This window comes from Pipra filicauda, unplaced genomic scaffold (assembly GCF_003945595.2).
Source record: "Pipra filicauda isolate LSUMZ 115617 unplaced genomic scaffold, ASM394559v2 scaffold34_size3990699_pilon, whole genome shotgun sequence".
NCBI classification, from domain to species: Eukaryota; Metazoa; Chordata; class Aves; order Passeriformes; family Pipridae; genus Pipra; species Pipra filicauda.
In genome coordinates, this window is record NW_024104476.1 from 1,705,014 (window position 1) to 1,728,633 (window position 23,620).

General features: G+C 38.1%; 1 protein-coding gene across 3 annotated transcripts in view; it reads right to left on the reverse strand.

The window, feature by feature from the left end:
* Positions 1 to 23,620, reverse strand: part of ADAMTS6 (ADAM metallopeptidase with thrombospondin type 1 motif 6) — a 151,517-nt gene that overhangs the window by 7,571 nt on the left and 120,326 nt on the right. For all 3 annotated transcript variants that reach the window (XM_027732329.2, XM_027732332.2, XM_027732335.2), the window contains 4 exons: positions 15,305 to 15,434; positions 8,412 to 8,616; positions 3,081 to 3,257; positions 1,779 to 1,935 (listed from right to left, as the gene is read on the reverse strand). In XM_027732329.2, the coding sequence (XP_027588130.1) occupies positions 1,779 to 1,935; positions 3,081 to 3,257; positions 8,412 to 8,616; positions 15,305 to 15,434 (669 nt within the window). The remainder of the gene's footprint in view (positions 1 to 1,778; positions 1,936 to 3,080; positions 3,258 to 8,411; positions 8,617 to 15,304; positions 15,435 to 23,620) is intronic.

Genomic DNA, 23,620 nt, shown 5'->3' on the forward strand with positions numbered 1-23,620 from the left:
CGGCAGAGGCAGCAGCAGACAGAGGACAGTGGCAGAGAGCCAAAAGATAAGAACTGAAGAAGCATCAAACAGCATGCAGCCAAGGAAGACACAAAGTTGTTCGAGAGAAAAGAGAGCCAGCAGCAGAGAGAGCATAAGCTCTACAGAAACAGAGTTTTGGGTAAGAACTGAACCAAAGACCCCAAACTCCTTGGAGACCCCTCCTAGAAAGGAGGAGGATGATGAACTCTTACTTGAAAGAGTCTTAGAGTGCTACAGCACTGCAGAAAGGAGCTGAAAAGCTCAGAGAAGGAATGTGGAGGGGGTGACCTTGGCCCCCCTCGCCACTGCTGCCAAGCTAAGCTAGCAGCCTGAGATCAGAGCAGAGAAGCTCTGACAGAACTCTTGAGGTAGAGGCCTTCAGCTGGAAGCTGCCCAAGACGTTCTGACTCAGGGGTGAATCCCCTGAGGAAGGGACCTTCATGGGATGTCTTACACCCCATGATATGACGTGGTGAAGCGAGTTTTGTCCCTGCTACGCAGCCCACGGAAGAGAAGACCGTCGCTTGGAGATGATGGGCCGAGGGGCTTGGATACCCCCTCGTGTGTATTGGCAGAGATCCAGCTACAGCTGCTGCATGGAAGAGAGAGACAGAGGGAACCTGCTGCCTTAGAGACATTGGTGCTCTGAGAGTGGAAAGGATCTTTCCTTTCCTGGACTTTTATTTGGAAGGGAGAAGAGATTTGACCCATTGTAAATACTTTTATGTCATGGTAGAGATAGCTAAGATTGTATATAATGTATTGCAGTATTTATTTGTACAGTCATTGTAATATATAATCCCTTTCCCCCATTTTGAGTCTCATGTAGTGTCTAGAAAAACCATTTCACATTGGGTTGAGATGTGGGAGGGGGCTTGGACTAGAGAATTGGATTTTGGGGCTCTCAAACCATGATACTTGAGAACACTAAACAATGAAATAAAAGGAATAATAGGAATTAATAGAAATAATAGGACTATTAATAGAAATATTAATATATAATTAATAATAACAGAAATTATAGAAATAATATAAATAATGGGAATTAGAACAGCACACAAAAACTGTATTATGAAAATGTTTTCAAATGACAACATGGGATGATAAGCCTCTACTTTAAATTAAAACTTCTAAGCAGTAAATTACGGTGCTCATACATTGAAGCATCAGTGTATTTCTGGGAAGATTTTAGTGTGCTACCATTTCACCACAGACATGTCTAGCTGACAGACTTTTATGACAATTCTGAATCTATGGCATGGACACATGAATACAGTAGGCATTGAATGACCACCAAACCCAGGTAGACTGTAGGACAAACCTGCCTTTAAAAAACAAATTAAATCTATGGTTCCAGTCTTCAAATGAATACAGTATTGACTATTTTTTCCACCACATTTTTGTTTTTAACACTGATATATCAGGTAGAAGGTCAGTGGATAAAAGGTATGTCATGCTCCCACTACTATTATGAACATTTCCACTGAAACAATAGACTAGAAAACCAATGGCACAAACAATAGTATTTTGTTCATGACTTATATATTTTAAGGGTATTTTTTTAAACAAAGAACCTGTATTTAGGTTTCCATTGACTTTACCACTGAACTACAATGACTAATCAGAAAATAATTGTAAAAAAAGTAATTTGCTGAGAGATGATATCATATAGATTTTTACTAATAATTAAATGCAGTCATTCTGACCATGTTGCTTTATTCTTTTCCGAATAAATTACATTAAGATGGCAAACTTACCTTCTGTGTTGGAAATGGGAGTACTATCACATTTACTTTCACACTGCTGCATTGATGGAGGTCTAAGAGTATCTGGACACTCACTGGATGCTTGACCAGTGTATGAGAGGCACTGTACTGTTCTCATCTGTTGCCCAAGACCACACTGTGCAGAACACTAAAAAGCAAGAAAGACAAAAAATTCAGAAACTTGGATCCAATTTTTAAATATAGAGAATATAATTTTCATTAAATGGTTTAGAATTTTTATTTTTGATAGCACATGAGAGCATTTGTCTTTCAAGGAAAAGAAAATGCAATGCCATGTTGACTCCCTGAAAAGTTCAGATTTGAGGTATAAGAATATAATTCATGCTATTTCGTATATAATTCTGAGTTTAAATGAATTTTTTTAAGAGAGACATAATCACTTTAGAATAAAGAAGAAAAATCAAAAAGAACAAGAATTCAAATCTGTTAGAGAACCTTTTCATAAGGAAAAAGTAAAGTGACTTTCAAACAAAAATACTTTGCTGTTCCAAAACAGTTTTAATTTCCATAACTAAACAGCTACAATTTTAGTACAATATCACCTTAACATAAATGTGCATCTGAACAAGTACCATAAAAGAAAAGTCGACTAGACTGTAATATCACAAATGGTTGTTCCCTGGTTAGTTAAGCTGAAGTGTTTTATTTTCATAAGTAGCAAATTACCCAGCAAACAGAAACTGAATCACTGATTTATTATTCTAGAAACAGGCCACTGATCACAATTGAGATGCGAAAACATAAAGAAAGAAGGAAACTTAGTAAATCATATTTAGAAACACTGCACAATGGCAGCACTATTCAGCCTGTCCTGTAACTGTTCAGCTTCCTGTATGGTAATTCAATGTATCTTATGTAAAATTCTATTGATTTCAAAGTGTTCTTTTTTCAGAGACAGATATAGATATGTTACTAAAATAGGAATTGGCTTTGTATTTTCATCATGTTTCTCACGGAAGTTAAGGGAAATTTAAAAATACTAAAAAATGCTACATTGTCGTATCCCAAATTACCCTTCCAAAAAACGTAGGAAGGACTATTAAATTTTTTCAAAGAAACCCACCCAGTACAAACTAGATTGTTCTCAGCAAACCCCTTATAGTTTGGCAGACAACCATCATAAAGAATCACATTTCAATCTGACACAAACAGGGGATAAGTTTTTGTTTCAGTCATGGGAACCGTCATTTATCTATTTCCAGCAACATCATATTCTAAAAGGTGCTAAAGTAGGAGAGTAACAGCAGCGAAGACTGGCATGGACTATCTCACCTGTCCCCAGTCTCCAGTGACCCAGCGAGGAGGAGGACATCGGCCTAAACTACAGCGGATGCGCACTGGCGGTTTGTTTTCATCTTGGCATTGCGCGGCTGGAAAGGTTTTTAAAAGATCACTACTTTTGCACAGAACAATTCGGTGTTTGAATCCCGGGCCACACTTTGGTGTGCACTGAAAAAATATTGATACAAATAAATAATTAAAGTCTCACTAAAAAGCCAATAAAACTGTCAGAAATGGTATTATGTAAAACAGTGAAATATATTTATGATATTATAACTAAACTATAATCATCATATGATAATAATAATAATAATTTTTAAATATTTGGAAAGACAAACAAGCTGACAGATGATTCCTTTATTAAGTACAAGCTTTTCTAAGTTTTAATTTTCTAAGTAGATTTCCTTCTCCATTTATATTTAGGCTATGGTGTTACTATTTACTTTTATATACATGAGCCTTTATGTTAGGCTTAAGAAAAACACTGCAGCCAAGTAGAAAGGTCTACCACATGTAACACTACTATGAAACAAACCTGAGTGTGCATTTCAGAAATTAATACTCTCCGTTCTCAATATGACCTTAGTACAGCCTTTATCCACCTCACTCACAATGAACACATTTTTCCTAAATATACATAAGGGAAGATAAATGTTTTACTTGACTCCACAGAAACCAGATTATTCAGATATACAACAATATTGTACCCTCTCCCACCATGCATGCTTTCCTCTCCTTTCCCATTTAAATTTTAATTGTTTTCACAGTTTTTCCTCATTTTATCTTGTGCTGTTCTAACAGCAAGCAGATAATAAATCATAAGCAGGCCTGATGACCTCCGTTTTCCCTCATCTTCCTTCATACTGGTGTTCCTGCCATTCATCTTCCTTTTTGCTATTGACCATTAAGTGTCATGTACAGTAGCACAGCTGCAGAATGGGGTAGAGACAAGTGCTAACAAAATTAAAACTCAAGACCTTCCCCAAATCAGTCCCTCTTTAATAGGAGATATTGCAAGCACAGTTTTAGAATTCCCTACTGGCATGTTAAGCTTTATCCCATAAGCACATCTGCAATATTTGGACCAGAATCAATTTCTGATAGAATAAATTTTACAAACAGATTACGCTAAGCCTTTCAATATGCCTTTAATATGTAAAGACAAAACATTATATGGGAAATAACACTATGTGGCACTGGAGCAATGTTCAAGAGGTTGCATACCACACATCTAAAACAAGTCAGTATACATATGGGGAAAAAAGAAACACCCCCAAAATTAATTTTCAAAAAAAATTACTTGAGTGATGCAAACTTCACTGTTGTATGCCTAATCCTGAAGCACCTCTGACTAACCTACAGAAATTTTTAAACAGTTCCACAGTATTATGTAAGGATATACCCTATGAATATGTAAAGATTTGTATCTATATATCTACATATACCTCAAAACAAGATCTTTAAGGAAATCTCTCTGAGGGAGGCAACTAAACTAGTCAATACTAGTCAATTTGGGTTTATGCCAAATCTTATCTCCATTTGTACTTCGGATCTTAAACTGGGCGGTGAAAAGATGGGTCCTGCAATTGGAGTTTATAATCCAGAACTACAAAATGGACATATAACCACTAAAATGCAACCTTTTCTTTCCTATCCTATTCTATTTTTTTCTGTCAAGGTAAGGCCTCCTTATCTATGGTAGTTCAGTTTTCAGAATTCTGATACAGAGTAACCAGGTTCAAACATCCTCACTGTGAAGGGACTTTAATCCCAAATCTTGTGTACACTAAGTGCCTGCCTACTAGAAAACTATGAAGGAGGGAAGTAAGAGAAGTTCTCTGTCAGAACTACAAACATGTTAACTATAAACAGAGGCAAAAAAGAATGACAATGAATATGTGAGGTCTTCAGTGTCGTGATCATGACACTCATCAGTTCTGGTCCAAATTCCAAGGAATATTGTATCTATTTTATCCCACACAAGTATTTCATGCAAAATGCATGACTTTTTAGTAGGAAGAAGCAGCAAGTGCCCCTTCCTAGCTGAATACTTAAAAATCAAGTCATTCTGTCAAAAACAAACAGAAAAGTGACAAGTTTGAAAGGACTTTGTCAAAATATCAAAACCCAATGTGCCCAAGCAATTTCATAATCCCTAGAATATGTTAGCAAACAAGCAAGACTTTGGGGACCAAAATTTGAGTCTAGGAGCATCCATTTCCTTGTACTGCTTGAAGACACATTCTTTTATCTAAGATGCCATTTGAGAAAAGTCTTTCAGCTACTAGTACCAGACGAAAACAACATCCCTATGCTCTTTTTTGTGGAGTTATAGCAAAAATTCTACTAAATAAGATGGACTATATCTGATCCCCAGAAATGAAATAAGGAAATAGGCAGTAATACCAAATCACTACAAATAAAAAGCATAAGTTAAATTTAACAAAAACAGTGTATGTCTCCAAAGCAAATGCAAGACAAAATACCCAGAGAAATCAAATGAGGAAGAAGTACCTTTCACTACTAAATGTTTCTAGAATTTCTGACTCCTTCCCTCGAAGTCATGAGCATAAATAATGCAAATTAAATGCCCTTGTTTGATTAAGGTTTTTCTCAAGAAATATTTTTGCTGATTATTATTATTATTATTATTAAAATATAAGAGAAATAATTTATAGTGGGTAGATTAATTTTGTCAAAGCTCAACTATTGTGAAGTCTGAAAATCTTTATAGAAAAACTGGCATTACCTGAGAATGACTACATTCCAATAGGCTAGACACTGTTAGCTTTCATCTCAATTTGATAAAAGCACTTTTACATTTTCCTGAGGACTTCATTTAATCTTTAGGTTTACAAAATGTTTTTGTTTCTCTAACCCAAAAGATACATAATTTCTTTTTTAATATTCTCACTGAAAACTTAAAAAATGTGTAATTATACTGATTGTCAACAAGTGCCTAAGCAAGTAAAGGACTTCTATAATTTTTTTATTTATATTATGTATTAGTTGCTTTGAGTATTAAAAAAAAAAAATTTTTCAAGTTGCACTCCAGAGAAAATTAGCAAGGTTTGCCACTGGTTTCAATGGAAGGAATATTCTACTCTTCAATTTTTGAGTTCACTCTTGTTTTCGTTTTCATGCTTCTGTCAGAAAATCATATAAACATACATATAAAAATGTTTACATTTATATTATTACATGGATTTTAATACATTAAATTTCTGGGAACGATGAAGAGAAAAAAGAAGCTATTTTTCTCATTATATTAAAATGGTATCACCAGTCAAGACAGTCTGACAAGATACAAACAAAATTCATACCAGAAAGAAGCTGGGACTTTTTCGCAATCTTGATTAAAAGCTATCACAACCAGAAGTTTATCACAGTTTGAACCTTTAGATTAGAATAATTTTGTTCAAAATCATAACATACTTCTGCTGTATAAAAGGCCATTAAGGCCCTGAGTATGAAGGCCTTAAAAAGTTGTTCAAGCATAAGGATGGCAAACAACAGGGGAGTGAGAATATAAGCAAAAGCATTTGTCTGATAACTTATTAAAAACAAAACAAAAATTCAGAAGTTCACATATTATAGAAGATTTTTGATATAAAAGCTCACTAAAATGGCATTCACTTATAGTTCCTTACAGAAAAAAAGCAGTTGAACAGAATAGCAAATTGACACATTTTTCTTTTGTTCAAAAAGAAACTTACATAGTAAGTGTATATAGTAATAATAAAAAGAAAACTGTCTACAGAAGTTGTATCTTTAGCTAAGAATAACAGATGGAGAACAAGCAAATGTGAAATTCAGACAGAAAGCAGATGAACAACAGCTACCATGGCAGCTTACAGCACTGTGATGCTCAGAATTCAGTGATTCTACTGAAACTACTGATATTAGCAGGTAGCATAGGTAACTAACTGATTTTGATGCTAAAGAGGTATGGTCTACAGAAAGAACTGGACAACCATGAAGACATTAATAACTGAAATGTAGTGCATTTTGGCAGTATGACATGCAAGAAGATGCATTTAAAAAAAATTAAAAAAGGAGGATTAGGATCTGCATATATTAACAGAGTGTAAAATGACTTCAGGTAACTGGTATGTCATAGCTGTGGGAGAGAAGCACCTTATTTAGGGTATACTGACACACTGTAGGTTATTGGCATTTTCATAAGAGGAAAGAAACAAAACATTGAGGCACAGGTGAAACCTCCTCTGGGATAATATATTCATTTAACTCTAGTCATCCATTTCAAAGATAACTTCAAACTGAAACATGAAAGAAGAATATGATTAATTAATTTATGATGAATAGTAGCTGGAAAGGAAGAAGTACTATTGCAGATAGCAAAAGCAAACAGGTATAAACTGGTGTGAAAATACAACATTAGAACACTTCTTGCAATTCAAAAGTTGAAGTTCAGTAATATTTTTCTAAGAGGTACAAACCCACAAACTAACTGATTTTAAAACATAGTTTGATCAATTTATGAAACCAACTATATTATATGGCTGCATTTGAAAGCAAAGACACAGACATGGAAACTCAGGAAATCCTAACTTCTATGTACTCTAAAGGGTAGGTTGAGATAAAAAGTGGGGTGAGACAGGAGTCTAGAATAGCAAGAATGTGAAAAGGTATACAAACACTTTTGCACTCTAATTTGCATGAGATGCAGTTCCATTCAAATGTATCTGCCTTTCCTTTCAGCTGCACCGGTTCAAATTTAATATCTGAATAAGTATAAGGTATACTATAAGCTTAGCTTACACTATACTATAACAGATATCATCATATTTAACAACATATTTTATAAATAGAAAACCAACTTTCAGGTCTGCCTCTTGAGGCGTTTTGCTAAGAAATGTGATGCTTTACATCAGCATCATTACTTCAGAAAAAAAAAGAAAGCAGTTTGTTATGGCTTCTGATACTGGAAATCCATCACCTCTACTATTCAATAAACAATGGAAATTACCTTTTACTTTAAAATAATTGCTTCATACCATATGGCTGATATAGTTTTTTTTTATTTCACTGCATTTTTTTTTACTACTTTACTCTTCTCTTTTCTGTTTTACTGTTTTTCTACTATGGTTAATCAAAACAGGTCACAATCATTTGAAAAAAACAACAGAACTGACAACACTGAAGGAAAGAAAAAACTGCTTCAATATTAAACCCATGAGGTTTTGAATTTTTTATTAATCCTTTGCTTAGCAAGCAGCAACAGAAAATGTACTAATATTCAGTGATCAGAGCGCTTGTCTCCACTATTACCAATGAGCTAACACAGCAAAGTTTCCTTACTTCTGACCAGTCCAAAGCGACCCACTGTGGGGGACAGGACTGATTGTTACAGGGCTCTTTTTCAATAGGCCGGTGTGTTAAACAGTTGGTATTGTCCAGTGTCTCCTCCTCAGAAGGTCCAATCTTTCTGATACAGAGAACCGTTCGTGAGCGCATTCCTCCATCACAAGTCTTACTGCATTCTGACCAATCTCCTATAAACCATCTGGACAGAAAACATTAGGAGACTCAGTTAATGCATTTCAGAAATAGAGTAGATAATTGCACAAACCCCAAGTGCAAACAGCTTAAATTACTAAACCTAAACAATTATTAAAAATACACAATTAAATAAAGTAGAAACTTACAAGTATTTTTACTGAACATTTTAATTTATGCCCTACTGCAATCATATCTTCCAATAATAACACTACTCAGTATTTTTTTAGAACAGCAATTTCCATCCTAGCCTATAGCAGTTAGAAAGGAGTGTTGAGCCTGACAAAACTTCAGTTATTTAAGTAGATTTGTACTTAACTTGCCTGAAACTATTTCTCTGAAAGTGGTTTGCAACTGGAAATGTTTGGGAACCATTTCTGTAAGTTACATCACAAGTTGAAAGCCAAGCTGTTTGCCCCTCTAGTATCATTACAATAAAATAATTTGATCTCAAAATTGGGCTTTCCGAGAGTTAATCCTCATCTCATTATGAAACATTTCTAAACTTTTTTTAAAAAGCCTACACTGAAAAGTAAAATATTCTTATTTGAGTAAGTAAAGCAAACACCAGCAAAACATGAATTCATCACATAAAAAATGACCTCAATAAATCTTTTAAAAATTTAAAGCACTGTAGGATATGTGTTAGAGGGAAATTCTGAGTGTTTCTTCAAGTGTAGTGAAAGTCAAGAGTTGTAAATATTACTTTGTGTTGCTGCAGAGACTAAAGCAGCTACAGTTACATTATAGTTACATTTCATTACAGTTAGTTACATTACATTACAGTTACATTTCCTTCATCAACTGGTAAATGAGCCTACCAGGGGTAAGGCCCCACTAGACCTGCTGTTTACAAACAGAGAGGGGCTGGTGGATGATGTAGTGGTTGGAGGCCGCCTGGGGCATAGTGACCACGAAATAATAGAATTTTCAATCCTTAGGGATGTAAGGAGAGCCATCATTAAAACTTCTACTCTGGACTTCCGGAGGGCAGATTTTGGCCTATTCAAAAAACTAATTCAGGGCATACCCTGGGAAACAACCCTTAAAGGCAAGGGGGTCCAGGAGGGATGGACATGCTTCAAACAGGCAATTTTGAGCGCACAGGAACAGGCTATTCCAGTGTGCCGAAAGGCCAGCCGGAGGGGAAGACGGCCGGCTTGGTTAAATAGGGAGGTTCTGAAAGAAATCAGGGATAAAAAGAAAGTTTACAGACTGTGGAAAAAAGGGCTGGCTACTTATGAAGAATTTACGAAGAGAGCTAGGTCATGCAGGAAAAAAATTAGGGAAAGAAAAGTGGAATTTGAAGTTAATTTGGCTAATTCAGTTAGGGATAACAAAAAGTCCTTTTATAAATACATTAATAGCAAAAGAAGGGGCAAGGAAAACCTCAATTCTCTGTTGGACTTGGAGGGAAATATAGTTAACAAAGATAAGGAGAAGGCTGAGGTACTTAACACCTACTTTGCCTCAGTTTTTAGCAGTAAGACAGGTGGCCCTCAGAACAACTGGCCTCTAGAGCAGATAGACAGAGACAGAGAGCTGAATAGCCCTCCTGTATTCCAGGAGGATGTAGTTAGCAACTTACTGAGCCAGCTGGATCCTAACAAGTCTATGGGACCAGACGGGATCCATCCCAGGGTGATGAGGGAGCTGGCAGAAGAGCTTGCCAAACCGCTCTCCATCATCTTCCAACAGTCCTGGCTCTCTGGGAAGGTCCCAGATGATTGGAGGTTGGCGAATGTCACCCCAATCCACAAAAAAGGCTGCAAGCAGGACCCTGGCAACTACAGGCCTGTCAGCCTGACCTCGGTGCCTGGCAGGGGTATGGAGCAGATCATCCTGAGTGCAATCACACAGCACCTTCAGGATGGACAAGGGATTAGACCCAGCCAGCACGGGTTTAGGAGGGGCAGGTCCTGTCTGACCAACCTGATCTCTTTGTACGATCAGGTGACCCACCTGGTGGATGAGGGGAAGGCTGTGGATGTGGTCTATCTAGACTTCAGCAAGGCCTTTGACACTGTCTCCCATAATATACTCCTGGAAAAGCTGGTAGCCCATGGCTTGGACAAGTGTACCCTCTCCTGGATTAGGAGCTGGCTGGAGGGTCGGGCCCAGAGAGTGCTGGTGAATGGAGTTGCATCCAGCTGGCAGCCGGTCACCAGTGGTGTTCCCCAGGGGTCTGTGTTGGGTCCAGTCCTGTTTAACATCTTTATTGATGATTTAGATGAGGGGATTGAGTCCATCATCAGCAAATTTGCTGATGACACCAAATTGGGAGTGTCGACCTGCTGGAAGGCAGGAGGGCTCTGCAGAGGGATCTGGATAGACTTGAGAGATGGGCTGATTCCAATGGGATGAAGTTCAATAAAGCCAAGTGCCGGGTCCTGCACTTTGGCCACAACAACCCCATGCAGCGCTACAGGCTGGGCACAGAGTGGCTGGAAAGCAGCCAGGCAGAAAGGGACCTGGGGGTACTAATTGACAGGAAGCTCAACATGAGCCAACAGTGTGCCCAGGTGGCCAAGAAGGCCAATGGGATCTTGTCCTGTATCAAAAATAGCGTGGCCAGCAGGAGCAGGGAAGTGATCCTTCCCCTGTACTCTGCGTTGGTGAGGCCACACCTTGAGTAGTGTGTTCAGTTCTGGGCCCCTCAGTTCAGGAAGGATATTGAGGTGCTGGAGCGGGTCCAGAGAAGAGCAACAAGGCTGGTGAAGGGACTGGAGCATAAGTCCTATGGGGAGAGGCTGAGGGAGCGGGGGTTGTTTAGCCTGGAGAAGAGGAGGCTCAGAGGTGACCTCATCACCGTCTATAACTACCTGAAGGGAAGTTCTAGCCAGGTGGGGGTTGGTCTCTTCTCTCAGGCACTCAGCAATAGGACAAGGGGGCACGGGCTTAAGCTCCGCCAGGGGAAGTTTAAGTTGGATATCAGGAGAAAATTCTTTACAGAGAGAGTAATCAGGCATTGGAATGGGCTGCCCAGAGAAGTGGTGGATTCACCATCCCTGGAGATTTTTAAACGCAGATTGGACGTGGCACTGAGTGCCATGATCTAGTAAATGGACTGGATTTGGACCAAGGGTTGGACTCGATGATCTCGGAGGTCTTTTCCAACCCAATCGATTCTATGATTCTATGATTCTATAGCAGACTGTAACGTTATTTCTTTTTTCCTACTGATGAATGGTTAATGCAGCTCAATTAATTGGAAAAATTTCTTCATATTGTCAAGACCAATACTGGTCTTCAGTATTTCCTATGTTGACTAGATACTCGCCTGAGTCATCCTTGCAAAGGATGAAGGTGAAATCTAGTATGCTATTACATGTGGCCAACAAGCAAAAAATGCCAGGTATGTCAGTCACTGTAGATGTTCCTTGGACTTGCCTCATAAGATTTGTCAATTTTTCAAACTGCTGTCAAAAAAAAAAGTGCTGCTATCCACTCTTGTGTTACATAATATGTAATATATTCTAATATAAAACTAGATCGATGGAGAGATGGAAACAAATGTGCTGTATTCTGTCATTACTTTCCCAGCAAAAAGAAATTAGTTTGTAATTGTTCATCAAAGTAGCTTATGCTTTTACCAGAATAGGGAGAATTTGAAGGTCTTCAGAGCTTTCAAGAGGCTGAAGTGTTAATTTTTAGTTAGTGCTATGATTTGCCCAAGTGCCTTTGCTCTCATGTACATTTACTATTTATAGTGTATTACAAGACAGTACTATTCATAACTCACAGAACTATAAGAATATTTTCTTGAAATCTGAAATTTAAGAGTTACTTATTGTAATAATAAACAAAATATTGTGAACAAACATAAGTCTGCTGCTGCTCGAGGACCTCAAGTATAATGCAACTGGCATTCATAAAGCTTAAAATTTTCATTGCTTTTAGTATACACCAGCAGTGGAATTGTGTTAATTAAAAAGGGAAATATTTGGCCACTCTATGTAAAGACTAAGTCAGACTGCATGATAAAACTTTCTGCCAAAAGGGTCAAACTTCTTTGGACAACTATCTTTGAGCAGCCTTCTTCTAGACTACTTAAAACATGAGGAATCAAGAATCCTTCCTTAGGAGTTTGGCACTTTGTATTCACCCTGTGGGGAATATCAGAATGAAGGCAGATGTAGGCTGAACTACCCTGACATGCTGAAGTAGATACTGATTAATACACACTACCCACTATCTGAATCTTGATGACTTCTCTCCATGTCCATCCATGTCCCTGCTGTATTGGATGGAGAATCCAAAGTGTTCCACTTCATGGGTTGTTTTTTTGTTTTTTTCCCTAGTTTTTGTTTTTTAAGTAATGTCAGTGAAAAAAAAAAAGAAAAGAGAATTTAACCAGTTTGGAATAACTATATAAATGCTACTTTTTAAAATACTGATTTGTTAATAGTTAAGCCACACAAAGGAAGGGATAGGGATGTGTTTGGTAAAAAGGAACTGATCAAACATGACCACTTCTCATGTCCTGCTCTCAGGTAAATGGTCTGAAAGTCTAGTTGGTGCACTTACAGCCATGCTAAGCAGTGTTATCCAAACAGAGTACAAATGCACATCCTTGCAAGATCGTGGCTAGGCTTCGCGAACGAAGATTTGGGAAGGCTCTATCCACATTTGCTACAGGCACACTGGTGGCTTATGAGGCCAATACGTGACAGACATATCCGATTGCAAAAGGCACAGCAGAAAGACTCCTTAGATGGTGTATTCTGCAATACACGGTTCTTTCTGCGTTGCCTTTTTTCCTCGAGGGTGATCCTGCATGTGTTCTCGAAGGAAACAGCTGAGTTATAGATGGTGTGTCTCCAGGCCTCCCGATTGGAGGCCAGAGTAGACCAGTTGTGGTGATCAATATGGCCAAGGCTGAGATGTTGTTTCAGGGAGTCCTTGTATCTTTTCTTCGGGGCTCCTCTCTTGCGGCAGCCGGTGGCAAGTTCACCATAGAGCAGGATCTTAGGGAGGCGGTGGTCCTTCATCCTGGAGACGTGCCCTGCCCATCGCAGCTGTGCTCTCATCAACATGGCCTCAATACTTGTGATAGCTGCTTGCTCTAGAACAGATGTGTTGGTCACATAGTCTGACCAGTGGATGTTTAGGATTGTGCGGAGGCAGCGTTGATGGAAGCGTTCGAGGAGACGCAGGTGGTGGCGGTAGATGACCCATGATTCAGATCCATATAAGAGAGTCGACAACATTATGGCTTTGTAAACACTGATCTTGGTGCTTTTCTTCAAGTGTTTATTACGCCATACTCTTTTGTGGAGTTTTCCAAAAGCACTATATGCCTTTGCTAATCTGTTGTCTATCTCTCCGTCGATCTTACCATCTGAGGAGATGAGGCTACCGAGGTAATTAAACTGTTGGACTGATTTGCAAGATAAACATGTATTTATATACAGACTGTGGGGACAATGTTTTTTACCTACTTTAGACCTATTTGTGTGACAGCAAATTCACATTCACACTCAAGATGACAGCAGTGCAATGGCTTCATTTTGCTCTATGTCAAATGAGCAAGGTATATGACACAGCAGAAGTAAGTGTAGAAGACATTGCCATTCTGCAACCAGGCGCAACATGAAGGAAGCAGCTGATACTCTAGGAAGATACTGGCTTCATGAACACCTGTTAGGATTTTATTAATGCACAATAATCTTGTCCCATTCCTCCCAGTGTCCTTCATGCCACAATTTAGCAGTTTCTAAGAGACATTTACAAGAGATTACAGTATTGTGCAGTATCTACATTTAATCAGCATTAATGATTTTCATGCTCAGTTGGAAAACAGCTACAGATTATCACCAAAGTCAAACTAACCAGAGCTTGGGAGTCAATAAACTGTTCGTGTCTTTGAGCTTTTCCATGAGTTTTATTTGTCTTGAAACATAAGAGAAGCTGTTGTGCACATGCTAATATTATTCTATAGTGCAAAATACCACAACTGTTTCTAAACAGCTTTTGTAAGCTATGCTAGAGGTCCTTGCCACACTTCATTTTCAATCAAATGAGCTGCTGTGTTTTTAATTATCTTTTCAATATATAGCATACAGCTATCTTTAAAAATAAATCTAAATAGCAGTAACCATGTAGGCACCTAATCCTTAAAAACACACAGCATTACTGTACAACACTGAGCATATCGGAGAGAAAGTCTGACAAAACTATTATCACGAAATGATTTGGTTTATTAAGCAGGTTCTATATTTGCCACCTCTTACATGATCACTTCAACCCAAGTTTTAATATAACATACTTTAAAATATAGCAAACATTTAGGATGCAATATTATTAACTAGAGTAAAGTTATTCTCACCTTAACATTCTTCTATCATTGTTGCCTTTAGAATGGTCCCCAGTTCTACTCTCTGCACTACTCACTGCATATGACACACTCTAAGGAACTGTTTCGCTAGTCTCTTTTCACTTAAAATGTATGACCTGTTCCTCAGCCAAATCAGACTTCCTCTAGCTAAATGAATTTTCCACAGATGATTTTAGAAGGACAAGATGAAAGAGAAACCATAACCAAAAAACCAGACCCAAATATCCTTTCTGATAAGACAAGACATGAATACTAGATCAGAATTTTATACACATTTGTTCAATACGATTTATTATAGATTACGAAGAGTTTTCTATCTATGCAAAAAAGCTGTCCATCTTAGTGATTAATGACTTACTCAGGTGGGCAAGGCTCAGTGTTGCAGGCTCTTTGGTTTTCTGGAGGCTTGCTGTCAGGGTCACAGTAATTGTTCTGTACAGTGGAGCTGTCATCCAGCCTTTTACACACCACCTCTTGTTTCTGTACACCTTGGGATGAAATGAAAGACCATTGATTATCTAACCATTCTTGCTCTTCTACTTGCTCAGGATAAGTGTATTTCACCTCTTGGTTATTAATCCTACCATCCCACTTTAACTCTCTGAAAGCTGCAGCAGTGTGAATTTCAACTGACTGAATGCCCCCTGACCACAATAAAGCTTTTATTTTCCTTCAATTTTAGGCTACCCCACTGAGAGAGGATTTTAAATTGCTGTTGTTTTCTAAAACAAAGCGAATATATTTATAGATTTATTAACAGACTGTTTTCATTTATATATTGCACAAAATTCATTCTCTGTCTGCCATCCTCTCCCAGGAAAGACACTTAAATTTCCAAAGAAAACATCACCAAATAGAAAGTGGTCACACTTCAATGCAGAATTATTGTTTATGTGCTCTGGTTTAAAATAAACCAGCAATACTGGGAAACAGTGTTGCATTTTTATACGTTATCCTTCAAATTTTCTTCACAAAAATAACAGAAGTATAATTCAATATGAAAGGTACAGGTTGTCCCTGTGAATACTCATTTTGTCTGGCACTTCCAGCTCTTCTTTCATTACTAACCATCAAAAGGGCAATTTAGAATTGATTATTCCCAAAACATAATGACATATCACTGTCAAGGCAACACTATAAGGTAGCGTATTAAACAGATTTTCTGTTGTGTGTGGTTTTTTTTTTAAAAACAGGACCTAAAGAAAGGCAGTGAAGAGCCACTGATATGACAACAGTGTATTGTTGTTAAGACTAGTACATACTGACTCCTCTCTCTTTAAAACAAACTGTATGATGTTCATTAGCATAAAAAGACTGTGGATTTGCAATTCACATGCAGTATTTTATTGAACATAACTAGTTATAATTCTGAAATAATGAGATTATTTGCATTATAAAAGTTGCAAAAAGCCCTGTACCTTTCTTAAAACCAGAAGCAATTATTTAACTTTTTCCAAAATGTGAAATGCATACAACTAAATGGGGATTAAAACCTCCTGGCTTCAAATATCTGCCAACTTTACTTTACAGCCATCTCTTCATTTTAAGGCACATACAGAATCATAGAATCATAGAATGGTTTAGGCTGGAAGGGAACTTAAAGATCACCCAATCCCCCTGACATAGCCAGGGTCATCTTCCACTAGACAGTTGCTCAGAGCCCCATCCAACCTGGTCTTGAACACTCGCAGGGTTAGAGCATCCACAGCTTCTGTAGGCAACCTGCTCCAATGTCTCACCAACCTCAGCAGAGAATTTTTTCTTAATATCTAATCTGAACCTGCTCTCTCTTCATTTACTGCCATTCCCTCTTGTCCCATCCTATAAAAAGTCCCTCTCCATCTTTCTTTTAGGCCCCTTCAGGTACTGTATAGCTGCAATTAGATCACCCCTAAGCCATCTCTTTTCCACGCTGAACAAACCCAGTTCTCTTAGCCTTTCCTCATAGGAGGAAATAATACCTTCCTTTGGTTCTTGACAAATAAGTGGAAGATCTAAATATTTGAGAAGCTGTGGTAAAATTCACTTTGAATTCTATAATCTATGCAAACACTGACAAGAGATAAGAATAATTAGAATCAGATCTGAACAACCTGATAAGGAATATTTCTAGCAATTTTCTACTCAAATTTTACCATGATGAGAAATCATATTTTACAACTCTAGCCGAATAGCAATGGTAGTAACATGGCAGTGCTAGCTGACATACAAGTAATGTTCAACCTTTCTATCACAAGCTGCCTTAATTTTCTTGGTGGCTGATAAAACTGGTTGAATGTGGCCTTCATACTGATATTTCCCTCAAATATAACTGCTTAAAAATAATAATTTATTCATACTTTAGAATTAATCATTTTAATGAGGCATACCATTCTCAGAAATATATTTATCAGATAGCATATATATTAATGTTTTTACTGAACTTCCTACTGGTATCAGACACATTTCCTTCTAGGTTTTGGCTAAAAATTGGCAACCTTAAAAGATTAATTTCTGAGCAGTTAAGTAATAAGAAAATTCTATGAACACAAAGGATCACTGTGCTCAGTTCTAAAAAAAATTTGTCAGGTGTGTTATTTATTGAATGTTGTTCAGTAGTGTATCACCTATAAGACAGTATTCACTACTATTCAGTTACACAGTGAAGAATCTTTAATTGATGCCAGGAGATACATTAATCCTGTTTTTAAAAAGTTCTGCAACATTTTGTCACACAGTATGTAAATTTTACATAATTGCTGTCTAGTTACAATGTTATTCAACATAAAATCTCAGAAAAAAAATCAGATTCTAACTTTTAAGACAAGAAAAAGAAATGGAAAAGCTAGAAGTGCTGTTTTTACCCAGACAACAGCTACAACTTGGTTATGCCCTGTGGGCCTTGAAAAACTCTTTTTAAATTATCAACTCTTCCCTGAGTATATGGTCTCTCTTAAAATAATTTAAAAAGCACAGCTAAACCAGTTAATTTAAACTCTGGGGGGAATAATTACAAGCAGTTAGAGAGAAACACTCTGCTTTCAAATCTACAGATTCATAGTTTATAATAAAAGACATAAAATGTCCTCATAACTGGTCAATGCAATCCTTACAAAAAACCCAAACTCCAATGTTTTCGTGACCACAATTTCCAGAGAATTGAGATGTTTTGCAGATTTCAATTCACAAATAGTCTGCATGACTTTCAGCAATTACATGGAGCACATTTTATTCTTGAATTAAAATTGCAGGCATGTAAATGCCGTATCTATTTTTAAAAGCAATCCCAAAAATTGTGGTTTGTGATTGCAACAGTTAATTATAAAGATTCCAGTACCAATACATAGTGAAGCTTGCATCACCAAAACTAGTGCATGCTGGTTAACCCAGACATACTTTCTGAGCTCACTCATCAGATCACAAGATATTAATCACAGAGCCAAACTTACATTTTCTTTGGTGAGGAAAAATACATTTTATTTGTCTAAAGATAGTTTCATAATTCATCTGAGGGCATGAAAGGAAAACATAGTTGGCACCACTTTACACAAGTGAGGAGCAGCAAAGAAAACTGGACAGCAATCAATTTACTTAGTATACTGTTTCATAAAAATTCACATAAATACCTAAGACATTTAACTCATCTGGAGATGAACTCTAATAGAATAAATGAAATCCAAACCAATGCTTAGGGTTACTGACAAATTCCAGATAAGAAATGCTGCTATTTGTTCCCATTTATTGCTAGAATTAATTAAACATGGAAGAAATTAAAAAAAGGAGTATGCACTTATTTGAGTCATGCATTAAAAAAAAAAAAAAAAACCAAACCATAAAGGATTTTTTTCCTTTTTTCTTTTCCTTTGCTGGATTTTTTTTAAACAATACCACCAGCCGTTCCTTATTAAGAATACTTACTGATCTGGACACAGTCATACACTTGACCTTGGAAAATTACAAGATAACATATAAGGAAAGACATGCATGAGAGGAAATAAACTACAATTCTGTGATCTCTAAGTGATATATATCACCCTTTCCTCTCTCTTTCCAGATCTCATTTTGTTTCATTACCTATTTCTACATATTTTATTTTTCCCTTTCTCAGTCTTTCTCATTAAATGATACTCAGGTCATTAAAGAAAATTTTCTGTTAGTGCCATCCATTTTTTCTGATTTCCCTGTGTTCTCTCCTCTCCCATTCTTCTCTGTACACAGAACTTTGCACTGTACATTCTGGTATTCTCTGGCATTGTTTTCTTGTCCAAGTTTGTCACCAGCTATAAAGACTCCATAACCTCTCTGGGCAATCTGTTCCAGTGCACAGTCACCTGCACAGTAAAGAAGTCTTCCTCATCTTCAGGTGGAATTTCCTGTGCATCAGTTTCTGCCCATTGCCTCTTGCCCTATTGCTTGGCTCCACTGAGAAAAGCCTGGCTCCATCTTTTTGGCACCTCCCTTCAGATACTTATTGACTGGAGACAGTTGTTTCTTCTTGAGGCTGAATGGGCCCAGCCCCCTCAGCCTTTCCTTGTAAGAGAAATGCTCCAGTCCCTTAATCAATTTTGTAGCCCTCCACTAGACCTACTCCACTAGACCTACTCCCTACTAGACCTAGCCACATCTCTCTTGTACTGAGAAGTCCAGAGATGGACACCACATTCCAGTCCCCACTGGGGCAGGATCGACTGCTGGCAACCTTCTTCCTAATGCACACCAGGACACCATTGGCCTTCTTGGTCACAAGGACACATTGCTGGCTCATAGACAGCTCGCTGTCCACCAGGACCCCCTGGTCCTTCTCTGCAGAGCTGCTTTCCAGGAGGTTGGTCCTCAGCCTGTGCTTGTGCCTGGGGTTATTTCTCCCCAGGTTCATGACCTGCACTTGCCCTTGTTGAATATCAGACAGTTCTCTTCCCATCTCTTCAACCTTTGTCAGTAAACTTGCTGAAGAGGCATCTGTCCCTTCATCAAAGTCATGGATGAACAATACTGGCCTAGTATTGAACCTGGGGGACACCACTAGTGACAGGCCCTTAACTAGCCCCTGTGCCACTGATTATGATCCCCTGGATTCTGCCATTCAGCCAGTTCTCAATCCACCTCACTGTCCATTCATCCAGTCCACATTCCTGAGTTTGCCTAGGAGGATGTTGCGAGATACGGTGTTGAAAGCCTTGCTGAAGTTGAGGTAGACAATACCCATTGCTCTTACCTCAGCCAGGTGGCTGTTTCATTATAGGAGGCAATCAGGTCGGTCAAGTATGATTTACCTTTAGTGAATCCATGCTGACTACTCCTGATCACCTTGTCTTCCACGTGGGTAGAGATGGCCCCCAGAACAAGGCACTTCATCACCTTCCCAGGGACTGAGGCTGAATGGCCAGTAGTTCCCTGGGTCCTCCTTCTTGATCTTTTAGAAGACTGGGATGACATTTGCTTTCTTCCAGTCCTCAGGCACTCTCCTGATCTCCATGACCTTTCAAAGATGATCATGAACAGCCCGGCCATGATGTCTGCCAGCTCTCTCAGCACTTGTGTATGCATCCCATTAGGGCCCATGGACTTGTGGATGTCAAATTTGTTTAGGTGTTCTGAGACCCAATGCTCCTTGGCCAAGGGAAAGTCTTCCTTCCAACATTCCTTTACCCGGGTCTCCTGGGTCAGAAAATTCCTGAGGGTTGGTCTTGACAGTGAAGACTGATGCCAAGGCAGCATTCAATAGCTCTGCCTTCTCTGTGTCCTCTGTTTCCAGGGTCCCCTCTACATTTACTAATTGGCACACATTATCTTTAGTTTTCCTTTTGATACTGATGTATTTGAAAAAGGCCCATTTTGTTATCCTTGATGTCCTGGGCCATATTTACTTTTAGATGGGCCTTGGCCTTTCTAGGCTCATTTCTACTTACTCTGACCACCTCTCTATATTCACTCAAAGTGGTCTAACCCTGCTTCCATCTCCTGTGTGTTTTCTGATTACGCCTGAGTAATGACAGGAGTTCTTTATTCATCCACAGAGGTTTTTCGCCCCCTTGGCTTAATATCTTTCTCATCGGGGTGCATCGTTCTTGAGCCTGAAGGAAATGATCCTTGAATACCAACCAACTCTCTAGAACTCATCTTCCCTTCAGGGCCTGTTCCCATGGGATTCTTCCAAGAGGATCCCTAATGAGACTAAAGTTAGCTCTCCTGAAGTTCATGGCTGTAATCTTGCTCACTGTCCTGCCATGTCTTCATTCAATATTGAACTCCACAACCTCATGGTCATTACAGCCAAGCCTGCTTCTCAGAGAAGACTTTCCTCTGCTTTTAGAGGTAATCTAAACATGAACTGTTTGTTTCATGAAGTTTAACTTATTTCCTAGACACAACTATGGAGAATACAGAGGGAGAGGGGGTATAATGTCTGCTTATAGAGAGGTCATTGATTTCAGGTGTCTGGGTGAGCTTTCACATGTGATGAAATTTCTTGCATGCATCAGAGGTCAGAAATTCCAGAGAGCCACCTGTACAATAATGAATTCATAATTAGCAAGTAAGACTAATTTTACGCTCTGAGTTGTTCAGTACCACGAGAACCACAAAGGGGAGGCAGGAATGGAATCCAGAGCTCAGTATTCAGCCGTTTTAAGTAGGAAACCCTTCTCTTCCCTAACATTCCATTTACTATGCTCTTCCTATTGTGCAAAATGGACAGGCCCTAGAACAGAGGTCCTGTTGGAAAAGGTAATGTTTTTAATGTTCAGATTTGACTCCTCAGCACAGCAGAAATGAACATAATATAGAAGTCCAGCGGAAAAGACAGCGTGTTTCTATCTAACCAAAGATTGCAGGTTGCTTCTAGCTTGCTCTTAACTTGTTCCTTAGCTCCTGAGTGCTCTAGTTACCCTTCTCCAAAGCAAGGCATAAAGCAGGTCTAGGAACAGCTGAATGCAGTGGATTGCTCTCAAAACGCTATGAAGGAGAGACTGCACAAAAAAATCGGACACTTCTGCAACATATAATACTCCAAAATTATTTAAACTTTGCACTGCCACAATGCCTTTGGGTTCTCCTTCAGACATTCAACATATATCCTCAAGTTCACACAGGAGAAACATCATTTTGGTTACTACACGTAGTAATAATCAGGTTTAAAAATCACAGACTCGGTCAAAAGGTATGCAATGCAGATAAAATTAGTCTGATTTAGAGACAAATAGACTTATGCAGTGTTCAGTAGACATGAGCTAGCCTGTGAAAATGGTGCCTGGTCAATTGGTCCCTGTTTCACAGAACAGCCACAAGTACAGGAAAAAAAGATTTCATAATAATCCTTAATTCTGACATTTCCTGGCTTCTAAATACTTGCAAATGTGATGTTCTTCTTAGACAGCTTTTTAAGTGTTACTCCTAGACAACAAGACGTAACCTTAAAATACAAACAAGTTCAGAGATGGATAGAAGTTAAATGTGTTGATTAGAATTTAGATTTGCCTAAAGCTTTGAAATAAACCCTATGCTTTGATATAGAAGTATATCTGGCTCTACATTATCTGGAGCTTTCCTGGATCAGGATGAATCATATGATCAAAACCTGATCAGTTCATGCACTACAGGTGAGGTACACCAACTACAGTAAGAAGCAGGAAAATGTTGAAAAATGTTCACAGTCTGTCCCAAAGTCACCATGTATTTCTTTAACCCCCTAAATAAAAATTAATTTCCATGCCAATATTCTTCACACATGCTTATTATTATCCTTTTTACTTTCAGTGAGAAATTCTTTAACTGTTTAATACTTTGTTATCCTTTGAAGTCTAGTAAAATGTCTCTTCTAAAGACAGAGTTTAAGTAAATAGAACTTCAGTAATGGACTTCATAATGAATACTGTAGAAATAAACAAAGCCATGCTGTGGTTTCAGTTTTAAGTTTTTTCAACACTTCATATTTTTACTAACTAAATTTGCCAGTTAAAGTCTTTGTCTCTACAACCTTTGTCTCCCTTTTTCCCTGACTCAGCTCCTCTTTAGAATTGTATCTTCTTTTGGCATATAGTGAAAGGTGTTTCATAAACTGAAGGGAGTAGCAGGTACTCAAACAGAGAAAGCAGATACAGTCTTTAAGATGAATTATAGCTACAATGTAATACTTATGTCATGAGCACAGCGCTCAGTGAAAACAACTGGCCACAGGATGTCCTTCTATTAAGCTGAAAGACAGGAGAGAGAAGTGCCTGGTTTGGCCACCATAAGCCACCAAAAAAAAAAAAAAATCTCTCCTTTGCCTCCCTCTGAATTTAAAAATAATAAATACAAGCAGTTTTTAGGGATTCACAAATCTTCCCTTGAAAGTTAATGATTACATCCAATTTTTTTAATCTAGACAAGTGCCTACTCCTTCAGAGCCAATTATTTTTTCATTGTATACTGTCAAATGTGTGAAATAAGAATGACCTTCATGACAGAAGATCCATGGCTAAAATCTTGCCTCTACCTAATCAGTGGAAAATTTCCCATGACATCAGACAGATCATTAACTCACTGCCATCATAAAAAATAGGACTTGACAATACTCCTAAGGTTCTGATACTTGGAACTGTCTTTTGCTATGAGCTAGGCACTTCCCTTCTTTATACTTCTCCTTTAAAATGTTCCTTTCCCTACCACAGTTATTATTACTAAAACTGAAGTTAAAAAAAGCACCCTGTAACCC